The sequence below is a fragment of the Populus trichocarpa genome, chromosome 2 (assembly GCF_000002775.5).
Source record: "Populus trichocarpa isolate Nisqually-1 chromosome 2, P.trichocarpa_v4.1, whole genome shotgun sequence".
In the NCBI taxonomy this organism is placed as follows: domain Eukaryota; kingdom Viridiplantae; phylum Streptophyta; class Magnoliopsida; order Malpighiales; family Salicaceae; genus Populus; species Populus trichocarpa.
Window position 1 is genome coordinate 908,187 of NC_037286.2, and position 21,076 is coordinate 929,262.

Sequence of the window (21,076 nt, forward strand, 5' to 3'; positions counted from 1 at the left end):
TGCATGAGGCCGGTCCCTTGTATGGGTATGATCTTTAACATCAACTTTACGAAGCTAATTAATTATCTTCGCTTTCCCGTTATGTTGATTGTTACTAATCTTATGGTGCCGTAATAAATGGTCGTTTAAACAGTAAAAAGTCAACTCATTGACAGTACTGCTTCCATGGCCCCTCTCTCTCACTCACATGGCGTCCGCAGATGATCTTGTAAAATGATAATTTTTTAGGATTGATGATTTGAAAATGTAAAAATTATCGGAAAAAATTTAAAAAATTTAGACGAATTATTTTTTTTTATATATTATCAAACAAACATCAAATCATAAAAATGAGTTTTCTCCCAAGTTGTGTGTGTGTGTGTGTATAGAAAATAGTTTCTTATAGACTTATACCATAGTTGTAAAACCTTTTAGATTTATTCTATCAAAATCCTTGCATGAATGATTTTTAATTTTTTTTAATTAAAAAAATATTATTTTATTTTTTAAAAAAATAAAAAAATATTTTTTTCAATTTATAACCCAAATCTTATCCCAAATTAACTCTCTCGATCGTATCAGGTTTTACTATATTTGTAAGTTTTATGTCACTGAGGATGCATAACAAGGAGGGTGGACTCTTGGGCACATTAAAACCCTAATACGGATTTACCGCTAATTAAAAGATAGCAAAAAAATTTCAACGTATAATAACTTAACGATATAAAATCTCTTGATCGAGAAGCTTAAAAAAATTACATTCTTAAAGAAGAAGTAGTAGTAATGCTGTTGGTGTTCGACCTCAATTCTCCAAGACTCGAGCCAAGCCATTCTACTAGTCGAGAGAAAAAAAAAAAAGACTATCATGGCTTAGCCATGTAACAAAACTTTTTTTTCCTTTTTTTTTTTTGTTGGTAAAAAGAAGTACCATTAATTCAAGTGGGTTGGATTCAGTTTTGCCTTTCTGGTGAGCTAATGAATCGTTTAACTATAATGAAACAAATACTCTGACAACAAAAATCAATGAAATCAGATTGCTCTTATCAAGCCATAAATACCAATTGTGAAACAGTGAAGTTTGCACCACGATATCACGGGTTGAGGATTTGCTTACCAGTAATCTCCACAAGAGCATAATCCATTTGTGAAATGGTGAAATCGCTTTGTATCTCTAATAATGATTGTACGCTTCTCAATCAATGATATGAGCTTTGCAAAGCCATGGCAATCACCACATATCCTAATGTTCTTTGTAATAATTAATGGCATACCAGCATTAGTCACCAAAAGTCCAAAGGCAATGGCTAACTTCTCACTGTGCTTATTGATCAAATCTTCTTTCACTTCCTCATCCACATCATGTAGAACATATTCTGTTTTTGACGCAAATCCAACTTCCCGATTCTTTCTAACGAGTTCTTCCAACTTGTTATATATTTGTTCTGTGTCAGGGTGAGATTGATCACCCATTACAAAGCAGTGTATTTTGTTCCCGTGCTCAATATAACTGCATCCAGGATTCCTGATCAGGACCCTTTCCTTCATCAAAGCCCTCACCTTTGAAGCATCCCTCCATTGACCAGCTGCAGAATACATATTTGACAACGTGATATAATTTCTAGAGTCTGATGGGTCTAAAGAAAACAATCGCTCGGCAACTTCCTTCCCAAGTTCAATATTACCACGAACCCTGCATGCACCAATAAGAGCTCCCCACACACCAGAATTTGGCTCCATTGGCATGCTTTTGATTAGCTTATAAGCATCATTCAGATGTCCAGAGCGACCTAAAAGATCAACCATGCATGAATAATGTTCCACTCTTAGCTCAACTCCATAAACTTCATACATAATCTTAAAGTAATTTTTACCCTCCTCCACTAGTCCTGAATGGCTACAAGCACTCAGCAAGTGAGTGAACGTAACATGATCAGGCACCACACCTTCTCTAACCATTAGCTCAAAATGTTCTATGGCTTCTCGCCCACGCCCATGCATAGCATAACTCGATAGCATGGCAGTCCAAGCCACTGCATCCGGATTAATCATCCCTCCGAAGACCTTGCATGAATCACTCAAAGTACCTAATTTAGCATACAAATCCAACAATGCAGTTGCAATTGCTAAATTCCCATCAAGACCACCGTTCAAGATATAACCATGAACAGCCTCTGCCAGTTTCCTCACACCTAAATTTTCACACGCTAGAAGCAAGCTCACTACAGTGGCTTGATCAGAGTTAATTCCAGCTCTCCTCATCATAATAAAATAACCAATCCCTTTCTCAGCCAATCCCATGTGAACATGAACTGCAACCATTGAATTCCATGACACTAAACTTTGCACTGACATTCCTTCGAACAAGCAACAAGCCGCCTCCAAACATCCACACTTTCCATACAAGTTAATAAGAGAATTAACAACTTTAACCTCCAAAAGCATGCCCGATTTCACTGCAATCCCGTGAATGCACTTGCCCACATCAAGTTCTCCAACACCAGCACAAGCTGAAACTACAGGTATAACCGTAACTTCATTAGGTTTCAAACCCATTTCAAATCTCATCCTGAAAAGCAAACCCAAGCAAATTCCCAAATCCGCCCGTCGAGAAAACCCAGAAATCAAAGAATTCCAGGAGACCAAGTCCTTGTCAGGCAATTCATCGAACAACTCAAGTGCATCTTTTGTACATCCCAATTCAACATAACTAGACACCAGTTGATCGCCAATGAACCCATGATTATAATTCACAGACTTGATTACTCGACAGTGAAGTGCCCTGCAATAAGAGATGGAACTGCAAGTGCTTATAGCAGTGATTAGAGCTGAAACAAGGGAGTCTACATTTGAAAAGGCGTGAAACGTGGGAGACAATTGTGAAGCAAAAGAATTGTAAAGCCTTATTGAGCTTATAAATTTGTGTAGAATCAAGAGTTTTGAAGCTCTTTGCATGTAAGGAATTAGCATTATCATCTGCCATATCTCAAACTCTCATAGCCATTAGAGCCCAGTTGATGTGATCACGTTGAAGCCTGAAGGCGGCATGTCCTTCGTTGACAGGACAAGAGAGTGGTTTATATTAGGGCCCAAACGTTTAGCCCATATATATGTATTTATAGTGGGCCCTCAGGCCTTATCAGCTTAGGCCCGTTTCATCTATGGTGATGATAGTTTGTTTATACATTGTTCTTGGATAATTTCTCTTCCTACTTTCCATAAATGACTTCCTTGATACCCAATTTCCATAAATGATTTACTTATTATTTAATTAAAAAATAATTTATTTTTGATGTATGAAAATTAACAAAAGATGCCTGTCCACACACATATATATGCCATTTAGATTTGTTATATGTTTTTGAGAAAATGACTTGGCTTGTTATTATATAAATGGATAAATCTTTAATATATTACGGTATTTTAAATTGTGTTTATTATATTTTTATATAATATTTAATTTTTTAATATGTTTTTTTTATCAAGTTTTCTAATTTATATTTACGTAATTGTATCTTCGGATTTTGAAATTTTCCATGAGCTATATAAAGATATGTTTTAATTTTTCCAAAAGAATTGAAATTCTTGTTTCTAAAAATATTAGTGGTTAAGAAATTTTGATAATCTTGAATTTTTTAAAAAATAATTTGAGAAAATCAATCGATTTTTTTTATATCTTTGAACAATTCGATAAAAATTTTAAAATAAAAATACAATTTTATCAATTTAAATAAAAAATTTGTCAGAAGAATAAATTGGATGATTTAATATTATATAAGAATACAATGTAGAATTATTCAATTAAGTAATATATAACGATGCGGTTCCTTTACAATTTTTCAAGAGACAGGGAGAGACAAGTTGAGTGTTTTTTAATATGTTTTAAGTAATGTAATTCAATCTGTTTTCTAAAGTTTTTTAAAATATTTTTCATTTAAAATATCATATTAATGATTTTATAAATATTTTTTTAAGATATATTTTCAATTAAAAAAATAATTTTTAAAAAATATCATGCACCATATTGTCAAATTCAAACTTAGTGGTTAACATGTAATGAAAATATACATAAAAACTCTCAATTTTCTGAGATACCAAACAAATATAAAAATTAAATAGCTTAATTATTTTTGAACATTAAGTTTCGTAATTACCATTTTCTAGATCGAGCTCATAATTAATTTACTTGGGAAGTAACATGTTCAAATCACTTCCTCCCATATAAAAATTAATCTAAGCACTCGATGATAATACTTGGACAGGCCGTGATTATGGTTGTTTTTTAAAGTATTTTTTATTTAAAAATATATTAAAATAATTTGTTTAAAAAAAATAATTATTTTTCACATAAATACATTAAAATGATTTGAAAGTATTAAAAAAATATTAATTTTAAAAAAAAATTTAATTAATTTAAAAAACTTTTTTTTTTAAAAAAAAAAAACCGAATTATTCCAATGCCGGCGAATAGCATAATGCATGCACTGTGCTGCACCAGATGCCACTCCCATGGTCTAAAATCTTCATTTGTTCATGTTAGGTGGCATTCAAATCAATAAATCAATCACAAATTTTAAACTTTCTGACGTGCATTAACAAGTTTTTCAACACCTAAAGAAGTCCTATTTTTGAGATCTAAGGATGAATATTTATTTTTTTATTTTATCAACTGGGCATATTCTATTCTTTCATTTGCTTGAGGGTGAATATTTATTTTTTTTATTTTATCAACTGGGCATATTCTATTCTTTCATTTGCTTAAGCATATTTAGGGCTCAATCACTTTGTTCACCTCTGCTCATCCCGTTAAAACCAGCCCCCTTTTTTTAACATCAGCAGTAGCTATCTTTTCAAAAACATACATGGTCAGGTTCCAAAAACTCTAAATACCTTTGAAGTGAGTTTTATATATTCCATAATTGATTAAACTTTTGGTTTTTATATATAATTTGATTCCTTCACCCTATAAAAAGGTTTTATATATATATATATATATATATATATATATATATATATATATATATATATATTTTTGAGAACTCTCATATACTTAAGTAAATATTTTTTTAGAAAATATGTTAAATGATATTTTAGAGAGATACTCTAAAAATATGCATGCAATAGAGAATAAAAATTATGAACCTTTTGCTTGAAGGATTCATGAGGTATATATAATCTACGAGTCTTGTTCTTTTATGAAGATAAAGATATGAAAAGTAATTTCTTTCAAATAGTATCAATGAAAGATAAATATTTCTTACATATAATTAATATTGATAGAAAAGTGGTAGGTCATTATAAAACTATTATACACCAAGAGGTGTTGAGAGATGGGTATCATTGACCATAACATTTTATATTAAAGATCACAAGAATAAACAAATGAAGTCTTATGGTCTGATACGAGCTTGGAAAAGTTGTTACTTCTGTATTCATTTAGGCTTGGCATGATGCTGCGTATAGGATGTTGGGTTCGACAGCTTGCCAGACCCATATGTACTTGGGCTCAACACGTAATTAGGACCAAAAATATTAGGTCTGACAGCTCCTAGACCCACATGTACTTGGGCTCAGTGGGTAACCAAGCCCAAGAATAGTGGATATGGTAGCTCGCTAAACTTATATGTACTTAGTTTTCGCACTTAACTGAACCCAAGGATGTTGGGTTTGGTAACTTATCAAACCCGTATGTAATCGGTTAATCTTTTAAATCTATTAATCTGATCCATTGTTCTTAGTCAAGGTGGTTGATACTTGGTAAGTCAATGTGACCGGTGATTAGTACCTATAAAATATCTTATTTGGTAGATTTGGAACTCTTAGATATTTAAGTAAGTATTTTTTTAGAGAGAGTGTGCAATGATATTTTAGATAAAGATACTTTGAATATATGTATGCAGTAGAGAATAGAGATTGTGAACTTTTCACTTGAAGAATTTATAGGGTATATATAGCTCATGAGTATTATCCTTTTGTGGAACAAAGAACTAGAAAATAATATTTTTTTGATAGTATCAATGAGAAATAAATATCTCTTAAACATAATTAATGAAAGATAAATAGCCGTTACACATTATTAATATTGATAGAAAAGTAATAGGTCATTATAAGACTTTTATACACCTAGGGGTGTTGAGAGATGAGTATCCTTTACATTAACATTTTATGTTAAGAAACATAAGAATGAACAAACAAAGTCTTGTGGCCCAATATAAGGTCTTGAAAGGTAGTTAGTTCTATATCCATTTAGGTTTGACATGATGTAAAACCTAGAGATGTTAGGTCTGGTAGCTCGCTAGACCCACATGTACTTGGACACAATGCATAACTAAGTGCAATGATATTGGGTTCGACAGCTCGCTGGATTCACATGTACTTGGGCTTAACACATAACTAAGCATAATGATATTGGGTCTGGGAGCTTGTCAGACATATATACACTTAAGCTCAATGTGTAACTGAGTCTAATAATGTTGGGTCTGGTAGCTCTCCAAACTCATATGTATTCAGGCTCAATGCGTAACTGAGTCCAAGTATGTTGGACCTAGTAGCTCGTTAGACCCACATATACTTGTGCTCATCACGTAGCGGAGCCCAAAGATATTGGGTCTGATATGTTATAAAATCCACATGTATTCGAGCTCATTAAATAACTAAATTCAAGGATATTAGATCTAAAAACTCTCTAGACCTGCATGTATTTTTAGTATATAGCATAGCCTAAAAATATTAGGTTTTTCATATTTGAACTCAGCGTATAGTTAAGTGTTGAGCTCTATGTTATTACCTTGTATTTTTAAAACATGAATTCAAAATATATAGAGATGCATCAATACCAAACGAAGAAAAAGGAAAAAAAATAAAATCAAGGAGGCGTGAAGGAAACAAATCATAGAGGTTGAAGATGCCATCCTACGCTTCCCTTGCTCTCCTTGTTCGTTCCATGCGTTCTCTTTTTCGTCCTTCACAACAAGGCATTACCAGCAGGTTGGTTTTCTTCTCGTCCTCCTCCTCCACGTCCTTCTTCGTAAATACACAATGGTTACCATACTTATAATTAATTGAAAACAAATGGCATTCATGTTCTGTTTTAGGGTTTGGTGGCCAGGGTTTGCCAAAGGGCATCATCGTACGGGTGTAAGAGACAGGGTCTCCAACTTCGGGTATACTTTTATTTCTTTATTTTTGCATGTTGATTTATAGGTTTGTCTTCACCGAGGTAAAAACGGTAAATTAAAACTGGCATATTTTGCTGATGCAGATCCATTGCTGATGACAACAACGAAAATAATACAAAAACACAATCGTTTAATGTTCAGCCCAGATCAGTTCCAGTTCACGTTGCACACGAGCTTCTTCAAGTTGGACATCAGTATTTGGATGTCAGGTAATTTTCTTTTATTTGCCAGTTTTTCTGGATTAATTTCAATTTTTGTTTTATTTTTTTTCTCCATGATCTAATATTTTAAAGAATTTCATTTAATTTTCTGCACTTTAACTTTGTAGAAAATGAATCTTGGTTATATATATATACTTTTATTTTATTTTTCGATTTGATATGGTAGGACCCATGATGAGTTTCGTGCTGGACATCCTTCAGGGGCCATAAACATTCCTTACATGTTAAACAATGGAGCAGGTAAATCTCTTGAAGAGTTTTCTCAGAAAGGAGAGAAGAAAAGAAAAGATTCCGGGAATAGGCAGCTTCTTTGATTCTAGCAAGAATTTGCTATGCTTATTGAACTTGCTTATTTGTGCAGAAATGTTCAAGAATTCTAAATTTTTGGAGGAAGTATCATCGCAGTTCGGAAAAGATGATGATATTGTTGTTGTAAACACCATAACCATAGATCTTATCCATTGATATTAATCTAAGGTCTTCAGTTCTAGCCTTAAAGATTGTTTCTTGTTCCTTAGGGGTGCAAGAGTGGAAGAAGGTCGCTTATGGCAGCAAGTGATCTGCAATCAGCTGTAAGTGATTCTCATCCTCGCACATTCTAGTAATAATTGTTGAAGAAATTTCACTCTTTAAACACTCAGAGCTACAAAGTTGTTCAGCCACGGTCCCCAGGATCCTCACCAGGATTGCTGTCCTATATCTGTTTGTTAACCCTCTTTTTTTCCTTAGAGGTGAAAATTGGCTGGCTTGCCTCTATTTAGACCAAAAAACCCAACTGAATCAATTTGTTTTTTTTTAATGAACTGAAGCTAATGACTGGTCCAAACTAAATAGTTTGTTTGATTTAGTTTGGTTTTTCATTTAAAAAACCAAATTAGTATGGAGTCTTTTAGCTGTCTTTTTTTTAACAGGTTTGTATGTAATAAACCGGGATTTTTAGGCTTTTATTTTTAAAAAAGTTCAGTTTGATTCGGTTTGATTTTTTTGTTCTCTCAAATTTGAAACTAAACGGAACCATTTTTTAAAAAACAAAAATTATAATCAATTTTTTCGATTTGATATCTTAAGTTTTTTTCGAGTAATTTTATATCAGTTTTTTCACCTTATCTTGGCCACCCATGCTTTTCATAATAAAAGTCACAATTATATTTGTTGTGCCCAAACTTTCAATGCCTTGTCAGTTGTTGTTTTGCTGGAAAATGTAGAGTCACACAATTGTATTGCTTTCAAAAAGATCTTCAAGAACAACCTAAAGCAAACCAATACCGAACTTTTGGACAATAATTTTCTGTCGACCATAACTTACAATAGGCATGCTTTTGGTCCAAGAAGATACTAAAATACCAATGAATTTGGTGAGTGACCTACAGGAAACGCATACGGTCAAGCCTTAAACCTTCATGTTGAGCTTCTTCCCGTGTCTGGTAGCCTACAGTGATGATGAACAGCTACTTTTTTCTAGCATACTTCTTAGATGCGGAAAACCTGATGTTTGATAGCATTGAAATTGCTTCTGCAGGGTTTTAATCATGTAACCGATGTTGCTGGGGGATACACTGCATGGACCGAAAATGGACTCCCTATAGCAAAATAAATGTGCTAGCTCGGTCTCCGCACACACTAGCTGACCTAACAATACTGAAAATAATGAGAAAACAATTATGGCAAGGAAAAGGCATAGACAAGAGATAAGACAATTGTTTCCAGCTGAAACAATATTTGGCAGACACAATAAGGCAGATGCTCTATTACAGAAAGAAAACAAGAGTTAAATCTTTAATTGGCCTTACTTTCTCTTCATGGTATTTTCTTGAATTATTTGCTCTGTGGATGCATGCTAATCAACTTCATTTGACAACAGGTTTTGTGTTGAAGACTTGATTAATTCTAGGGTTCGAAACCCAATTATCTGTAGATTCCATCTTAGAATTGACACTGAACCATTGCATTGAATATAATCTTTGGGGAAAAAATTGAAAAACACACCCATGCTATTACCCCCTCTGAGCTAAAGAATCTTGCAAACCCCCCCCCCCCAAAAAAAAAAAAAAAAAAGCCTGCTGCTGCAGCCAATTGAGAAGTCTAGAACTAATCTGAATGTAGCATTCAAAAGAGAAGAATTTTTCTATAAATCCTGTAAAAATACCTATAAAGAAGGTTTACTTAGGAGCTGTACAGAATCATGAGATCAAGCAATACAATGGAGTGCTTAAGCACGCTTGTTAAGGCCATGAAAGAATCGGTGCTTTCTCCGCTTAGAATGCCTTTGAGAATCCTTTGACATGACATAGGACGCAAAATGCACCTGCACAGGCACAACACACCTCTAAGCCAAAGGCAATGGAAGCCATAATAGGGAAACAAAAGTCAATATTTAAACAAAACTATGCAGGGGATGATCAAGTGCATAACTTTGGAGATTGCAACATCATCGAGATTCCACAGCTAAATAAACAAATAAGAAAGATCATACTCAATAGTTACAAGAATAGAACTGAAACCTGAGAATTATTTCGTATGCCAGAATCCTGAAGTGCAGAGTTGTCATCGAGGAGCTTTTGATTATGATACGAGAGAGCAAAATTAGCCCACACTTTCTTCCTGCAAACGTAATGAAATCAATACATCATGCAACTTGATGATTCAAAAAGCACTGTTACTTTTAAATGAACCAAAGTGGTCAATTACCAGAAAAATTGCAGGCTATGGTAATGATAAGCTTGATAAATTCTTGGAGAACAATAGCTTACCATGAAATATGACGATGACCCATCTTGGATTGCTCCATCTCGATCAGTTTCCTCTTAATTGCAAGCTTCAAATCCTTCACCGTAGCCGAATTCATCAATGCCACATCTTCACCAAAACCAAATCAAAAGAAAGGTTAGTTCCACATGCCGCCTGTTAAGTGTTTGTTAAAATGTCAAAAAGAAGACGGTTTTAGCTTTGAATACCAAAGGAGGTTCCGTCAAGTTTTTGAACCGATATGCGCATGGCACTACCCATTTCAAGGCTGATAAGGGTGTCAACATCAGATAAAGTGGGTTTCTTGGGGACATCAGAGAGTATAGGGTCGTCGAGGAGAGCAGCGAGAGTTGACTGCAGCTTGGCTTTTTTAACGTTGCTGCTGTTGTATCCTCCGACTTCGTCTTCTCCCTTGGAACTCGATTCCATGACCGTCTCTATGTCGCAGATTGGATGCTTAAGCAGGGTGGACAAAAGTGGCGGCTTCGGCTTGCGTTTCGCAGTTAGCCAGTTACTGTTTTTGTTTTGGGTTCGGGATTATTTGGTGCCGGACAGAACCTGAGAATCGAATGCAAACGTCTAAAGTGGGCTTTCTACGTTTTTCGGTCCATTACTAGAATGGGCTTTATTCTCTTGATTTGATTGGAAAAAAAAGAGGGCTAAGGATATGCTTGGTGTTGGGGTAGAGGAAGGTAAAATTACAAGGGGCATCCTTAACTCACCATGCTTGTGTTTGGCATACTTTTCTAGGGAAGGAGTGAAGGAATTTTGAAGGGAAAGTGCCTTCTTTCCATTTTTTAAATATAATACTAATTTACTCATTTTTCTTTTACTATTATCATTTTGAGACGTATTATTTGATTTTTTTTATAATTTTTTTATTAAAAATTGATTTGATTAATATTAAGATAAACTTTTGTACTTTATTTTTTCTTAACTATTATCAAACATCTTTAATACTTCACCGCATAATATTTTTTACACCTTTAACATTTCAATTTTAAATCTTGTTCCTTTGATATTTCTCCTAATTCTTAACATCATACCTTACCACACACAACTTAAATATTATTTTTGTTGTTGTTTGAATATGAGAGGTATCATTGAACAAGATCCTATTCGTCATTATCGAGGTTTAATTTATTAAATTTTAAATTTTATTTATTTAAATTTTTTTGTATTTTTAATATGTTGATGTCAAAAATAAATTTTTAAAATAAAAAAATATTATAATATATTTCTAAGTGAAAACACTTGAAAAACTACCTCTACTACACTCTCAAATACTCTCCGAAGTTTTCTCTCTGGATGATTTTAAAAACATTATCCCTCATTTTAACCCCCCGATATATTTATAAGAATTTCAAAGTATTTTTTCTGTATGATTTTAAAAGTATTATCCCTGATTTTTAAACCGGTATATTTATAAGAATTTAATAAATTTCTAAAAGAAAAAATAGTTTTTACTTCCGAGGTTTCAAAAGTCTTAGGTTATTTTGGTAACCTTGGGCTACAAGTCATCCTCTTTATGTTGCCTTCATGTCTCAACTCCTGCAAGTGTTTTTACAGGATTCAACACCAAAACTCGATCGTGATTCCTAACTCTTTATCCTGCGCCATAAGAATCCATCAATTTCTCCGGTCGGCTCTACCGTCTCTTATGATGACTAGGCAATAAAACCCATGGATAGACCACTAACATTAACACAACGTAGAAAGATAGGAATGCACGACAGATTTCTTTTAATTTGTTATGAAAAATAGAAGGAAAAAGTCAACACCAAATTTAAATAAAGGCTAACAGTATGAAGAAGCTTTTCAAGGTAGAGCATTATATTCTTAAATAATCTGGAGTGTAACAATTGAAACTTGATTGTAGCTAAAAAAAAAAAAGAAAAAAGAAAGAATATAAGCTAGAATGCCACTTTCAAGAGGTATAAGAGATAATTTATTGCAATAACCCGGTAAATATAAAAAATTTATTTTTAAAAAAAATTTAAGTTGTTAAGTGAGATATAAATATATAATTTATATTATTCTCAATATATTTCTTGAAAATTAATTGAGCTTGAAATTTCCACAGTATCATATTGTCTTGTATTTATTTTTTATTAAATAAATAAAAATAATAAAATTTAAATTTATAACCACTTAATCATCTAAATTTTTATATCATATTAAAAACTAATAAACCTAAAATTATAAATTGTTATATAAAATTTTAAAATATAATTTATATTATCCTAAACTCAGTCTGCTTTCGTATAATCTCAGCACCAACAAGATCAATTAAAGCTTAATTTTTTTTATCAAGCACCTTATGCGGTGAGCATTAGCAAGTTAAAGACAGACTATATAGCATTATCTCTTTCCTTTTTCTTCGGCAGATCTTCCCATTTATACTTTCCCACCTACCATGTCCCCCCCGTTTAACTCACGCGCTCTCTCTGTCTCTCTCTTCCAAGTCACCCTTTGATCTCCTCTAGAGAGAACAGAAAAAGAGCATCAGTTAGTTCGACAATGAGCAGATAATTAACCTCTAAAAACCCAATCAAGGTAAACGGAGATTCTCCCTTCATCCCTGCAAGAACAATAAATAATAAAAAAAGATAATTAATAAGAAATTTCTAGTCTTTTTTTTCAGATAAGCTCAAAGAAAAATGTGGTGGAAAATAAGCCACGTGTAAAACAAAAAAAATTATTTGCAAGAAGTTAAAGAAAGCCAAAAGCCCCCCCAACCACCGTTTCTATGGTAAACCATCTAGCCAGAATCACCCACATAATTCCCCAATTGCCATTTCTACAGCAGAAGTTTCCAAATCATCATTTCTACAGTAAGACTTTTAGCCAAAACCACCAACATAATTTCTAGATTGCCATTTCCACAGTAAATATTTTATAACGTAAAACAAACGTCCCATAGATTGAATTAGTTAAGAAAGCGAACTCTTCTCCAGACATCATATCATATGTGATTTTTAAAATATTTTTTATTTTAAAATATATTAAAATAATATTTTTTAAAATTTATTTTTGATATTAAATATTAAAACACAAAAAAAATTAATTTAAAATAAATAATAATAATTTTAAAAAAAAAAACACTAAAAGCTTTAAACGACCCTCTATCGAAAGCTATAACTGAACCCCTATCACTAGCAAGACCAGCACCGTACATTCTTCAAAATCTGAATTATTTTGTTCAATTGTCAGCGAATAGCATGTCGAGTCATTAGAACATTGAAGTTTTAAGCTGTTCACATTCATCTCCGAGCTCACAAAGCAAAAATTCCGTTTCTATTCCCGACCAAAATCATGCATCGCATTGGAAGCATCGTTAGCCAAATCTTGGAGAGCACAGAATCCAAAAGGAAGAATGGGTCATCAAGCCCAGGACATGGTAGTTTTTATTGGATCAACAAGAAACAGGCAACCTATCGTCTCGATGTCTAAAGCACACATGCTACAGACAACATCAGCTTAAACACATGGAAAAGGTTGAAAACATAGATAATTGCATTACAAATCACACCGAGAAAGGTAGAGACCGCCAACTTATTTAAAACCCTCACTTGAGACTGCGGAGTGCAGACTGCTGGCAGACCGAGCAAAAAACGACCACCAATTTCAAGCATTTTTCCTCATTTCAAGAACCTTCTTCCAGGATTCCCTGTTAGAAATCTCAGTCCACCACCTGTTTACATTCTTCCTGGAAGTAAACAGGTATCCCTTGTCAGTTGAATTCACCAAGTAGTCCCCATTAGGCAGGTGTGAAAGATCAGCAAAAGAAAATTCATCTCCAGCCAAAAACCGAGTCTGTCCAAGCTTCTGCTCGTAAATGTCAAGCACTTTCGCCAACTTATCTACGTTCTTCTTTATCAAGGCTTCGTCTACTGGGACACTACTAAATAGAAGGTCATGCACCAAGTCCCCGCTTGGTGGACCGAAAGTCTGCCCATCAGTTTCTACCCATTGATCTATATTTGCTTTTGATAAGATGTCTGTGCCGTATAAGCTCCTGTTTCCCTTGTCAGCATATTTGTCACATATGTACCTGCATATTGCTCTTGACTCTGCAGCAAACAATCAAAAAACACATGTAAGAAGAACAATTAACAAGGGATTATGAAGAGGATTAAGTTAGTGGTGAATGATGATCAGCATTTAGAATTTGGTGTAGTTTACCAAAGAGGGTGATGCTCTCGTCTTTAAAAGCTGGTACTTGGCCAAAGGGCTGTTAAGAGTCAAAGGAGGTGGTGAGTATGTGAATGGAGGAAAGAAAATGGCAATAACCAAGACAGAGATACTGATTAGTACCTGGATCTTGAGGTACTCAGGCTTCTTCTGTTCACCTTTGGAGAGGTCAATGGGAACGAGGTGAAAGGGCACGTCTTTCTCGATCAGAGTAGCTAGGACTCTAGACACTGCTGTGGACAATGGTGGTCCGTAAATAGTCACCGGAGTTGCCATTAGATTTGCTAGTTACAGGAAAGATTACACGTCTTGCTGCTGGAGTAGATTTTGGTGTGCTCTGGTCACTTCACTTATAGCCACGCAGCAGGAAGAGCCTCTGAAACTTTATGCAGGAGATAAGACTGGTTGGTGAGCCCAATAATTAAGAATCAATTTATGGTGCATTTAGTCCTTTTATCAATTTAATCATAGTCCAGCCCCCCTGGCTCTTACTTTTCCTGAGTCCATCCTCTTATTATATTTTGTAATCCTTTAGGGGCTGTTTGGTTAAAAAGATAATGATAGAAATATAAAATAATTTTTTTTCAAAAATAATTTCAGAGAAAATATTTATACTTTCTAAACAAAAGGCTGCATGCTCATTTTATATTCACTGCCCATGTCTTTTTTTTGGGGGGACAATAAACAAACATTATCTTATAGCATTTAATGGCAGTATTTAAAGTGTCACTGATGGAGAGATGTAATGGCTCAAAACAGAGAATAAGAGGATGAAATTGGGATAAATGAGAGTAAAGGTGATCAAAATAAGATAAAATTGATAGTAGAAGGACCAAATTCACCATTAATCTTTTAAAAAAAATCCAGAAGAAATGTCAGTTTATTAGGGCCCACCACATTACGAAAAGCCCAAAGCCAAAAAGATGTCACGTGAAAAATGGAAATGCATACGGACCGTGGAAATAGACACGGTCGATCTTCTATCAGCTTAGATATTTTTTTTTTTAAAAAATAAAATTATATTATCCTTTAAAAGACGTGGAAAAATATTGTCCTTGAAATGTGTACCTACATACATTTTCCTATAATAATAGATGAGGCTGTTTGTTTGCCTGCTTGCTTCTTTTCTTCAAGTAAATCACAACAAACAAATAGTTGTTTGGTAAAGTTAAAAACGTAATTTATTATTTATGGGGTTCAGACTGTTCAGTGCATTTCGAGTTTAAAACACTGCTAAAATCAAAGTAATAAAGAGTTTGTACTCTAGCATCTAGGAAATGTTTTTTTTTTTAATTTATTATTTAAAAAGTATTGTTGGTTGATTGGTTAACTGAATCCAATGTTATGAGATCTAATTTTGCAGTCAGATCGAATACTATTGAGTTTGGCTAGACTGTTATATATTTTTAATTTTATTTTTTTATCTTTTTAAATTTTTTTTATTTTTTTCATAAGGTAAAGAAAAAATAAATTGATGAGATTTTTTTATATGGTATAAAAGTTCAGTGATGATAATTTTTTTTTCATTTCAGGTTAATTTTTTTTTTGTATTATTTTGATGTGATAATGTAAAAATCAATTTTAAAAAATAAAAAAATATTATCTCAATATTTTTTTAAATAACCGTTGTGTGATAATATAAGACCTAGCATATTGACTTACACTCTGCAACGGATCAATAATATTTTTTTTTCAAGTGTAAAAATGCTTGAGTTGGGTTAAAAGCACATAATGTATTTACATCATCATCATCTTCAAATAAAATATTTTCTACAATAGCATCATGAATAACGCATAGCATAATATCGCTCAATACACCAAGAATTAATTTCATTCCCTTTAATTGTTTCCTTTTAAGATATTTTTAATTTTATTTTTTTCCTCTTAATTTTTTTTTCATGCTGTAAAGTGAACATAAATTGATGTGACTTTTTTTATATTGTACAAAAGTAGGGTGATGATATTTTTTTTCATTTTAGGTTGGGTTGAATTTTTTTTATTGAAGCATGTTTATTTTTGCATTTCAAAAATGATTTTTAAAAAATTAATTTTTTTCTTTACTTCAAATTAATATTTTCTGATATTTTTGTATTATTTTGATGTGATGATATAAAAAATAAATTTTAAAAAATAAAAAAATATTATCTCAATATATTTTTTTAAAAAAATATTTTAAAAACAGTATTGTAGACATGGACTCATTACACTGTGGACGAACTGTTGAACTTGAGAGGGCATTGTCTTTTCTATTTATTAGTTAAAAAGTATTGTTGAATCGGGCTGAGCCGCCAGACCCAACGCTATTGGGTCGGGCTTGCAACTAGACTCAAGGTTATGGGATCCGGCTTTCAGCCAGACCTACCGATCTTAGGTCTAGCTATTGGGTTTGGTTGAGCCGCTAGATATTTTTAATTTTATTTTTCATCTTTGTAGATTTTTTCTCTTTTCTCTTATGTAATTTTTTTTATATAGTAAATAGGAAATAAATTGATGAAACTTTTTTTATATTATACAAAAGTTGAGTAATGATAATTTTTTTTTTCGAGATTAAGTTGAATTTTTCTTATTAAAACATGTTTGTTTTTGCATTTTAAAAATGCTTTAAAAAATTGATTTTTATTTTATTTTATTCTTTAATTCAAATTAATATTTTTTAAATGTTTTTGTATTATTTTGATGTGATAATATAAAAAATAAATTTAAAAAAATAAACAAATATTATCTCAATACATTTAAAAAAAATAACCATTATGTAATAATATAATAGCTAGAATATTGGCCCTCAATAATAATTGTTTTTTCAAATATAAAAATACTTGAGTTGAGTTAAAAGTACAAAATATATTTACATCACCATCTTCAAATAAAACATTTTCTATAATAGTACCATGAATAATACATAACAAAACAGTGCCCAATCCACCGACATCTAATTTATTTCTCTTTAATTTTTTTCTTTTAAGATATTTTTAATTTTATTTTTCATCCTTTTTTTCTTACTGATTTTTTTCCATAGTATAAACAAATAATAAATTAATGTCCTTCTAAAGAGAAAAATACCATCCACCACGATATCAAACTCTATTGCCATATAACTATCCAGAAGTTTAGTCTTATTATTCCAACTAAAATGGTGCAAGTTTGACCTCAAACTTCCTAGAAATAAAATTTACAAAGAGCCAACATGTTTTATTGCGAATTTGAATTGCTTTGTTTTGAAGATTATTGAATCCAAAACACCAAAATGAATGTGCATCACACGAGTAAGGAAAGTTGAGAACATGAGACAAAAAATGAAGAACAACAAGTACTAGGCATGGCAACTCCTAGTTTCCACGTCCAAGACAGACAGCCCACATGAAATTAGACGACACATGGGAAATGACAATACAACGAAAGATACACAAAACACAGCAACCTCGTAATCACAGGTTACAAACGCCTTAAACCCTCACCGCCGCTTCCGATGTAACCTGAAACCGAGAAAATATCACCAATTTCAACCACTTTTCCTCATCTCAATAACCTTCTTCCAAGATTCCCTGTCAGAAATCTCATTCCACCACCTCCCCACATTTTCCCTGGAAGTAAAAAGATGTCCCTTGTCCGTAGCATTCACCAAGTAATCTCCATTAGGCAAGTGTGAAAGATCAGCAAAAGTAAACTCATCTCCAGCCAGGAACCGACTCTCTCCAAGCCTCTGCTCATAAATATCAAGCACTTTCCCCAGCTTCTCCTCGTTCTGCTTTATCACACCCTGGTCTTGTGGGATATTCATTCTTGGTGCGAATGCAAGCTGAAACACCAAAGCCCCACTTGATGGCCCAAAACTCTGCCCCTCAGCTTCTACCCATTGATCTATTGATGCCCTTTCTAATGGGTTTGTACCGTATAACCCCTTGTCTCCTCTATCTGCATATTTCTCACACACATACCTGCATATGGATCTTGATTCTGGGACCCAGAAAGGAAAAAACCCAAAAAGCATTAATATAGAGGGATTACTAAAATAAATCAGTATACTTTTAGTTTGAAATTGATAATGTTAGTATCTTTACCAAAGAGGGAAATGCTTTCATCTTGAAAAGCCGGTACTTGGCCAAAGGGCTGTCAGATATGGTCAAAATTACGCAATTGATGAGTGTGTGAAGGAGAACAAGATTAAGAGTAACCAAAATAGAAGTAATATGTGTATTTCAAGACAAGAGTACCTGAATCTTGAGGTAATCAGGCTTCTTGTGTTCACCTTTGGACATGTCAACAGGAATGATCTGAAAAGGCACATCTTTCTCAAGAAGAGTAACAAGGACTCTAGACACTGCTGTGGATAATGGTGGTCCGTACACCTTCACTGGAGTTGCCATCTGATTTGGTAGCTGAATGAAGATTGGTTATTGCTGCCTTTTCTTTCAGTTTTGTGTCTTCTGACCGCACAAAAAGGAAGCCTGCCACTTTATCGTTTGCTTTAGATGGTTGGTCACCAGGGTCAACCGATCAAGACCCGAAAGAGCAGTGAAAATGGGCTTGAAAACCCAGATTATGGCTGTCACGAGCTCTTTGATCCATCTTTGCTATAGGCCTGCCATTATTAAAAATTATTGTTATTAATTAATTAAAATTAAGATTAAACAAAAAAAATCAAAAGAGGTTGTGATTTTACCATACATCACGTTACAAAATACTAATTGTAATAGTTTTTTTTTCATTTTTTTATGTTTGTTTTCTTTAATTTCATCCTTTAAAATTTAGTTTATTGGATATTGAATTTCATGAATTTTGTTGTAGTTTGCTTTCTATGTGATTACTTCAGTCTCATGACCCGTGTCATGGGTTTAATTGGTTAACTTGGTTTACTTAATTTTTTTCTTTTTATAATTGGAGTTTTTTCTAACTTCATCATTTAACATTGAATTTATTAGAAATTAGACTTAGAATTTATTTTGATTTAATTTCTATGAGATTATCCTAATCTCATGATCTTGGTCATAAGTTTTGTAGGTTATCTTAGTCTCATGACTATGATCGTGAGTTTGGCAGGTTAACATGGGTTGACTCGAGTTGTTTTATTGATTTACTTTCTATGAGATTATCTTAGTCTTAAGACCCAGGTAATGAGTTTGTCAGATTAACCAAGGTTAACTAATGTTGTTTTTTTGTGTTTTTCTTTTAATTGATTTTTTTCTAAACTTTATCCATCAAAACTGGATTAATTATGAATTAGACTTCATAGTTTGTTTTGGTTTACTTTCTATAAGGTTATCTTGGTCTCATGACTTAGGTTGTGGGTTTTATTGGTTAACTTGTGTTGAGTTTTTTTTAATTGAATGTTTTTTTTTCGATTTCACCTGTCAACATTTAGTTGATTGATATTTGAGTTTCATAATTTATTTTAAATTGTTTTATAGGGGTTATCATGGTCTTATGACTCGAGTCGTGAATTTGACAAGTTAACCCTATTGATCTGAGTTTATCCAATATATTGTCATCTCAATATTTTTTTTTTTAAAATGTTGTCTTGGATTTTTTTTAGTCAAATTATGTTTTTACCAATAATCTGAGTTGCTTTTAAATTCATCAAGTTGATCGAGTTACATTGTGTCAACCACCATATGATTTAAGTTTTTTTTTTTACTAAAAAGCATCAACAAGATATTTTTGTTACATTAAAAAAAATTGATATGATTCGCAGTGTAACACGTGCCAACAATCTATTTGTTTTTTTATTGAATGTGGAATCTCGCTAGTTTGCACACTGAACTATTAGATCATCTACATAAGATGAGTTAAGAAATACCTCATTCTCATAATTTGGATCAAATATTCCTCCATTAGAATGCTCTTATTTAGTCTAATCATAGTATAAAATGATTCACAAACTACATCTATTACATTCTCAATTTACATTTTATAAGGAGGCAAGCTACATATGTTGTTCTCATGTTTGGACTATAGAGTAATCTTTATTGAATCCCATACTACTTGTGTTGGGAACTTATAGTAATCCAGAGTTGTCTTTCAAGTATTAAATATATAGTCACAACTCTTACTTGTGTTATAAAATGAATGATTAGTTAGCACTGGTGGTCCAATTTAAGGGAAGCCTAGTTGAGACCAAAGATGACATATTTCTAATGTTAACATCTAAAAGCAACCCGTGATATTCAATATCAAGCTCTATGAAAACTTTGATCATTTATTCTGGGAGAAAAGGTCTCTTAGCCCATCTCTCCCCCATTTTCTTATGGTTAATCCCGCGTATAACCAACAATGAAATCTTCATTTTGTTTATGTCCTCTACATCTGTCATAACCACCATTGAGCTTAGATGCTAGTGGTTACTATTTCCTTCAACATATTTACATGAATTACGACAATGATTTACTTGAACTAGGATCTAACTATGAAATGAGAAACGTTAGGTGCGGAGTCATACATATTTACATACCTTTTTTATTTTGTCTTTCATGCTAGTAATTTTCTCTATTGGACTGAAGATTTGGACACAGAAATCAATTGCCTCTATCATATCTGGACTACGATTAAAGTTAGTAATAGGCTTGTTTATTAGAACACTATCAGGGTACTTAATTTTTTGGTTATCACTCCTAAAAAAACATTGTTATTAATATACTCATATCTTCAACTTTTATCTAAAGCTCAAAGAAACACAAGTTAAATATACATTTCTATATAAAAAACGACACTGCAATATAATTTCTATATATACCTAAATTCTATTAACCTCTCATCGATCACCAATGT

At 32.7% G+C, this 21,076-nt stretch overlaps 5 protein-coding genes across 11 annotated transcripts; 1 reads left to right on the forward strand and 4 right to left on the reverse strand.

Annotated features, from left to right (window-relative positions):
• Positions 1-999: 999 nt before the first annotated feature.
• Positions 1,000-3,051, reverse strand: LOC7490611 (pentatricopeptide repeat-containing protein At5g40410, mitochondrial). The gene has a single exon (XM_002301903.4). It carries the CDS (start codon positions 2,950-2,952, stop codon positions 1,090-1,092), a length of 1,863 nt encoding a protein of 620 aa, XP_002301939.4. The 5' UTR covers positions 2,953-3,051; the 3' UTR covers positions 1,000-1,089.
• A 3,687-nt stretch (positions 3,052-6,738) lies between these two features.
• On the forward strand, positions 6,739-9,175 carry LOC7490612 (thiosulfate sulfurtransferase 16, chloroplastic). Its single transcript, XM_024594934.2, has 7 exons — positions 6,739-6,963; positions 7,071-7,139; positions 7,238-7,363; positions 7,542-7,615; positions 7,737-7,807; positions 7,894-7,947; positions 8,895-9,175. Exons 1-7 carry the CDS (start codon positions 6,881-6,883, stop codon positions 8,967-8,969), a joined length of 552 nt encoding a protein of 183 aa, XP_024450702.1. The 5' UTR covers positions 6,739-6,880; the 3' UTR covers positions 8,970-9,175.
• LOC7490613 (U11/U12 small nuclear ribonucleoprotein 25 kDa protein) lies at positions 8,557-10,827 on the reverse strand. 7 transcript variants are annotated; one of them, XR_008058562.1, is made up of 6 exons: positions 10,330-10,825; positions 10,126-10,231; positions 9,877-9,976; positions 9,522-9,680; positions 9,166-9,284; positions 8,557-9,013 (listed from the first exon to the last, which is right to left on the reverse strand). XR_008058562.1 is itself a non-coding variant. In XM_024594935.2 (5 exons), the coding sequence occupies exons 1-4, from the start codon at positions 10,547-10,549 to the stop codon at positions 9,585-9,587; spliced, it is 522 nt and encodes a 173-aa protein (XP_024450703.2). In that variant the 5' UTR covers positions 10,550-10,827; the 3' UTR covers positions 8,557-9,013; positions 9,552-9,584. The 7 variants fall into 7 exon arrangements, 2 of the variants coding, with proteins under 2 accessions (XP_024450703.2, XP_052306586.1); XR_008058561.1 differs by lacking the exon at positions 9,166-9,284 and having other exon boundaries at positions 8,557-9,004; XR_008058560.1 differs by having other exon boundaries at positions 8,557-9,284.
• A 2,660-nt stretch (positions 10,828-13,487) lies between these two features.
• On the reverse strand, positions 13,488-14,695 carry LOC7496893 (glutathione S-transferase F11). The gene is made up of 3 exons (XM_002301905.4): positions 14,438-14,695; positions 14,306-14,354; positions 13,488-14,193 (listed from the first exon to the last, which is right to left on the reverse strand). Exons 1-3 carry the CDS (start codon positions 14,588-14,590, stop codon positions 13,748-13,750), a joined length of 648 nt encoding a protein of 215 aa, XP_002301941.1. The 5' UTR covers positions 14,591-14,695; the 3' UTR covers positions 13,488-13,747.
• Positions 14,696-17,482: 2,787 nt separating this feature from the next.
• On the reverse strand, positions 17,483-18,822 carry LOC7490614 (glutathione S-transferase F11). Its single transcript, XM_002301906.4, has 3 exons — positions 18,526-18,822; positions 18,373-18,421; positions 17,483-18,268 (listed from the first exon to the last, which is right to left on the reverse strand). The coding sequence occupies exons 1-3, from the start codon at positions 18,676-18,678 to the stop codon at positions 17,814-17,816; spliced, it is 657 nt and encodes a 218-aa protein (XP_002301942.1). The 5' UTR covers positions 18,679-18,822; the 3' UTR covers positions 17,483-17,813.
• Positions 18,823-21,076: the final 2,254 nt, after the last annotated feature.

What these genes read in the sequence shown, in the direction of transcription:
- LOC7490614 (XM_002301906.4), bottom strand. Translation starts at nt 18,678, where the DNA reads ATGGCAACTCCAGTGAAGGTGTACGGACCACCATTATCCACAGCAGTG. An exon ending in CTGATTACCTCAAGATTCAG is followed by an intron (nt 18,422 to 18,525) that starts GTACTCTTGTCT and finishes CATATCTGACAG; the next exon opens with CCCTTTGGCCAAGTACCGGC. An exon ending in TGAAAGCATTTCCCTCTTTG is followed by an intron (nt 18,269 to 18,372) that starts GTAAAGATACTA and finishes TCTGGGTCCCAG; the next exon opens with AATCAAGATCCATATGCAGG.
- LOC7496893 (XM_002301905.4), bottom strand. Translation starts at nt 14,590, where the DNA reads ATGGCAACTCCGGTGACTATTTACGGACCACCATTGTCCACAGCAGTG. An exon ending in CTGAGTACCTCAAGATCCAG is followed by an intron (nt 14,355 to 14,437) that starts GTACTAATCAGT and finishes GACTCTTAACAG; the next exon opens with CCCTTTGGCCAAGTACCAGC. An exon ending in CGAGAGCATCACCCTCTTTG is followed by an intron (nt 14,194 to 14,305) that starts GTAAACTACACC and finishes TGTTTGCTGCAG; the next exon opens with AGTCAAGAGCAATATGCAGG.
- LOC7490613 (XM_024594935.2), bottom strand. Translation starts at nt 10,549, where the DNA reads ATGGAATCGAGTTCCAAGGGAGAAGACGAAGTCGGAGGATACAACAGC. An exon ending in ACTTGACGGAACCTCCTTTG is followed by an intron (nt 10,232 to 10,329) that starts GTATTCAAAGCT and finishes GTTTTGGTGAAG; the next exon opens with ATGTGGCATTGATGAATTCG. An exon ending in GGTCATCGTCATATTTCATG is followed by an intron (nt 9,977 to 10,125) that starts GTAAGCTATTGT and finishes TTACGTTTGCAG; the next exon opens with GAAGAAAGTGTGGGCTAATT.
- LOC7490612 (XM_024594934.2), top strand. Translation starts at nt 6,881, where the DNA reads ATGCCATCCTACGCTTCCCTTGCTCTCCTTGTTCGTTCCATGCGTTCT. An exon ending in CAACAAGGCATTACCAGCAG is followed by an intron (nt 6,964 to 7,070) that starts GTTGGTTTTCTT and finishes GTTCTGTTTTAG; the next exon opens with GGTTTGGTGGCCAGGGTTTG. An exon ending in CATGTTAAACAATGGAGCAG is followed by an intron (nt 7,616 to 7,736) that starts GTAAATCTCTTG and finishes TTATTTGTGCAG; the next exon opens with AAATGTTCAAGAATTCTAAA.
- LOC7490611 (XM_002301903.4), bottom strand. Translation starts at nt 2,952, where the DNA reads ATGATAATGCTAATTCCTTACATGCAAAGAGCTTCAAAACTCTTGATT.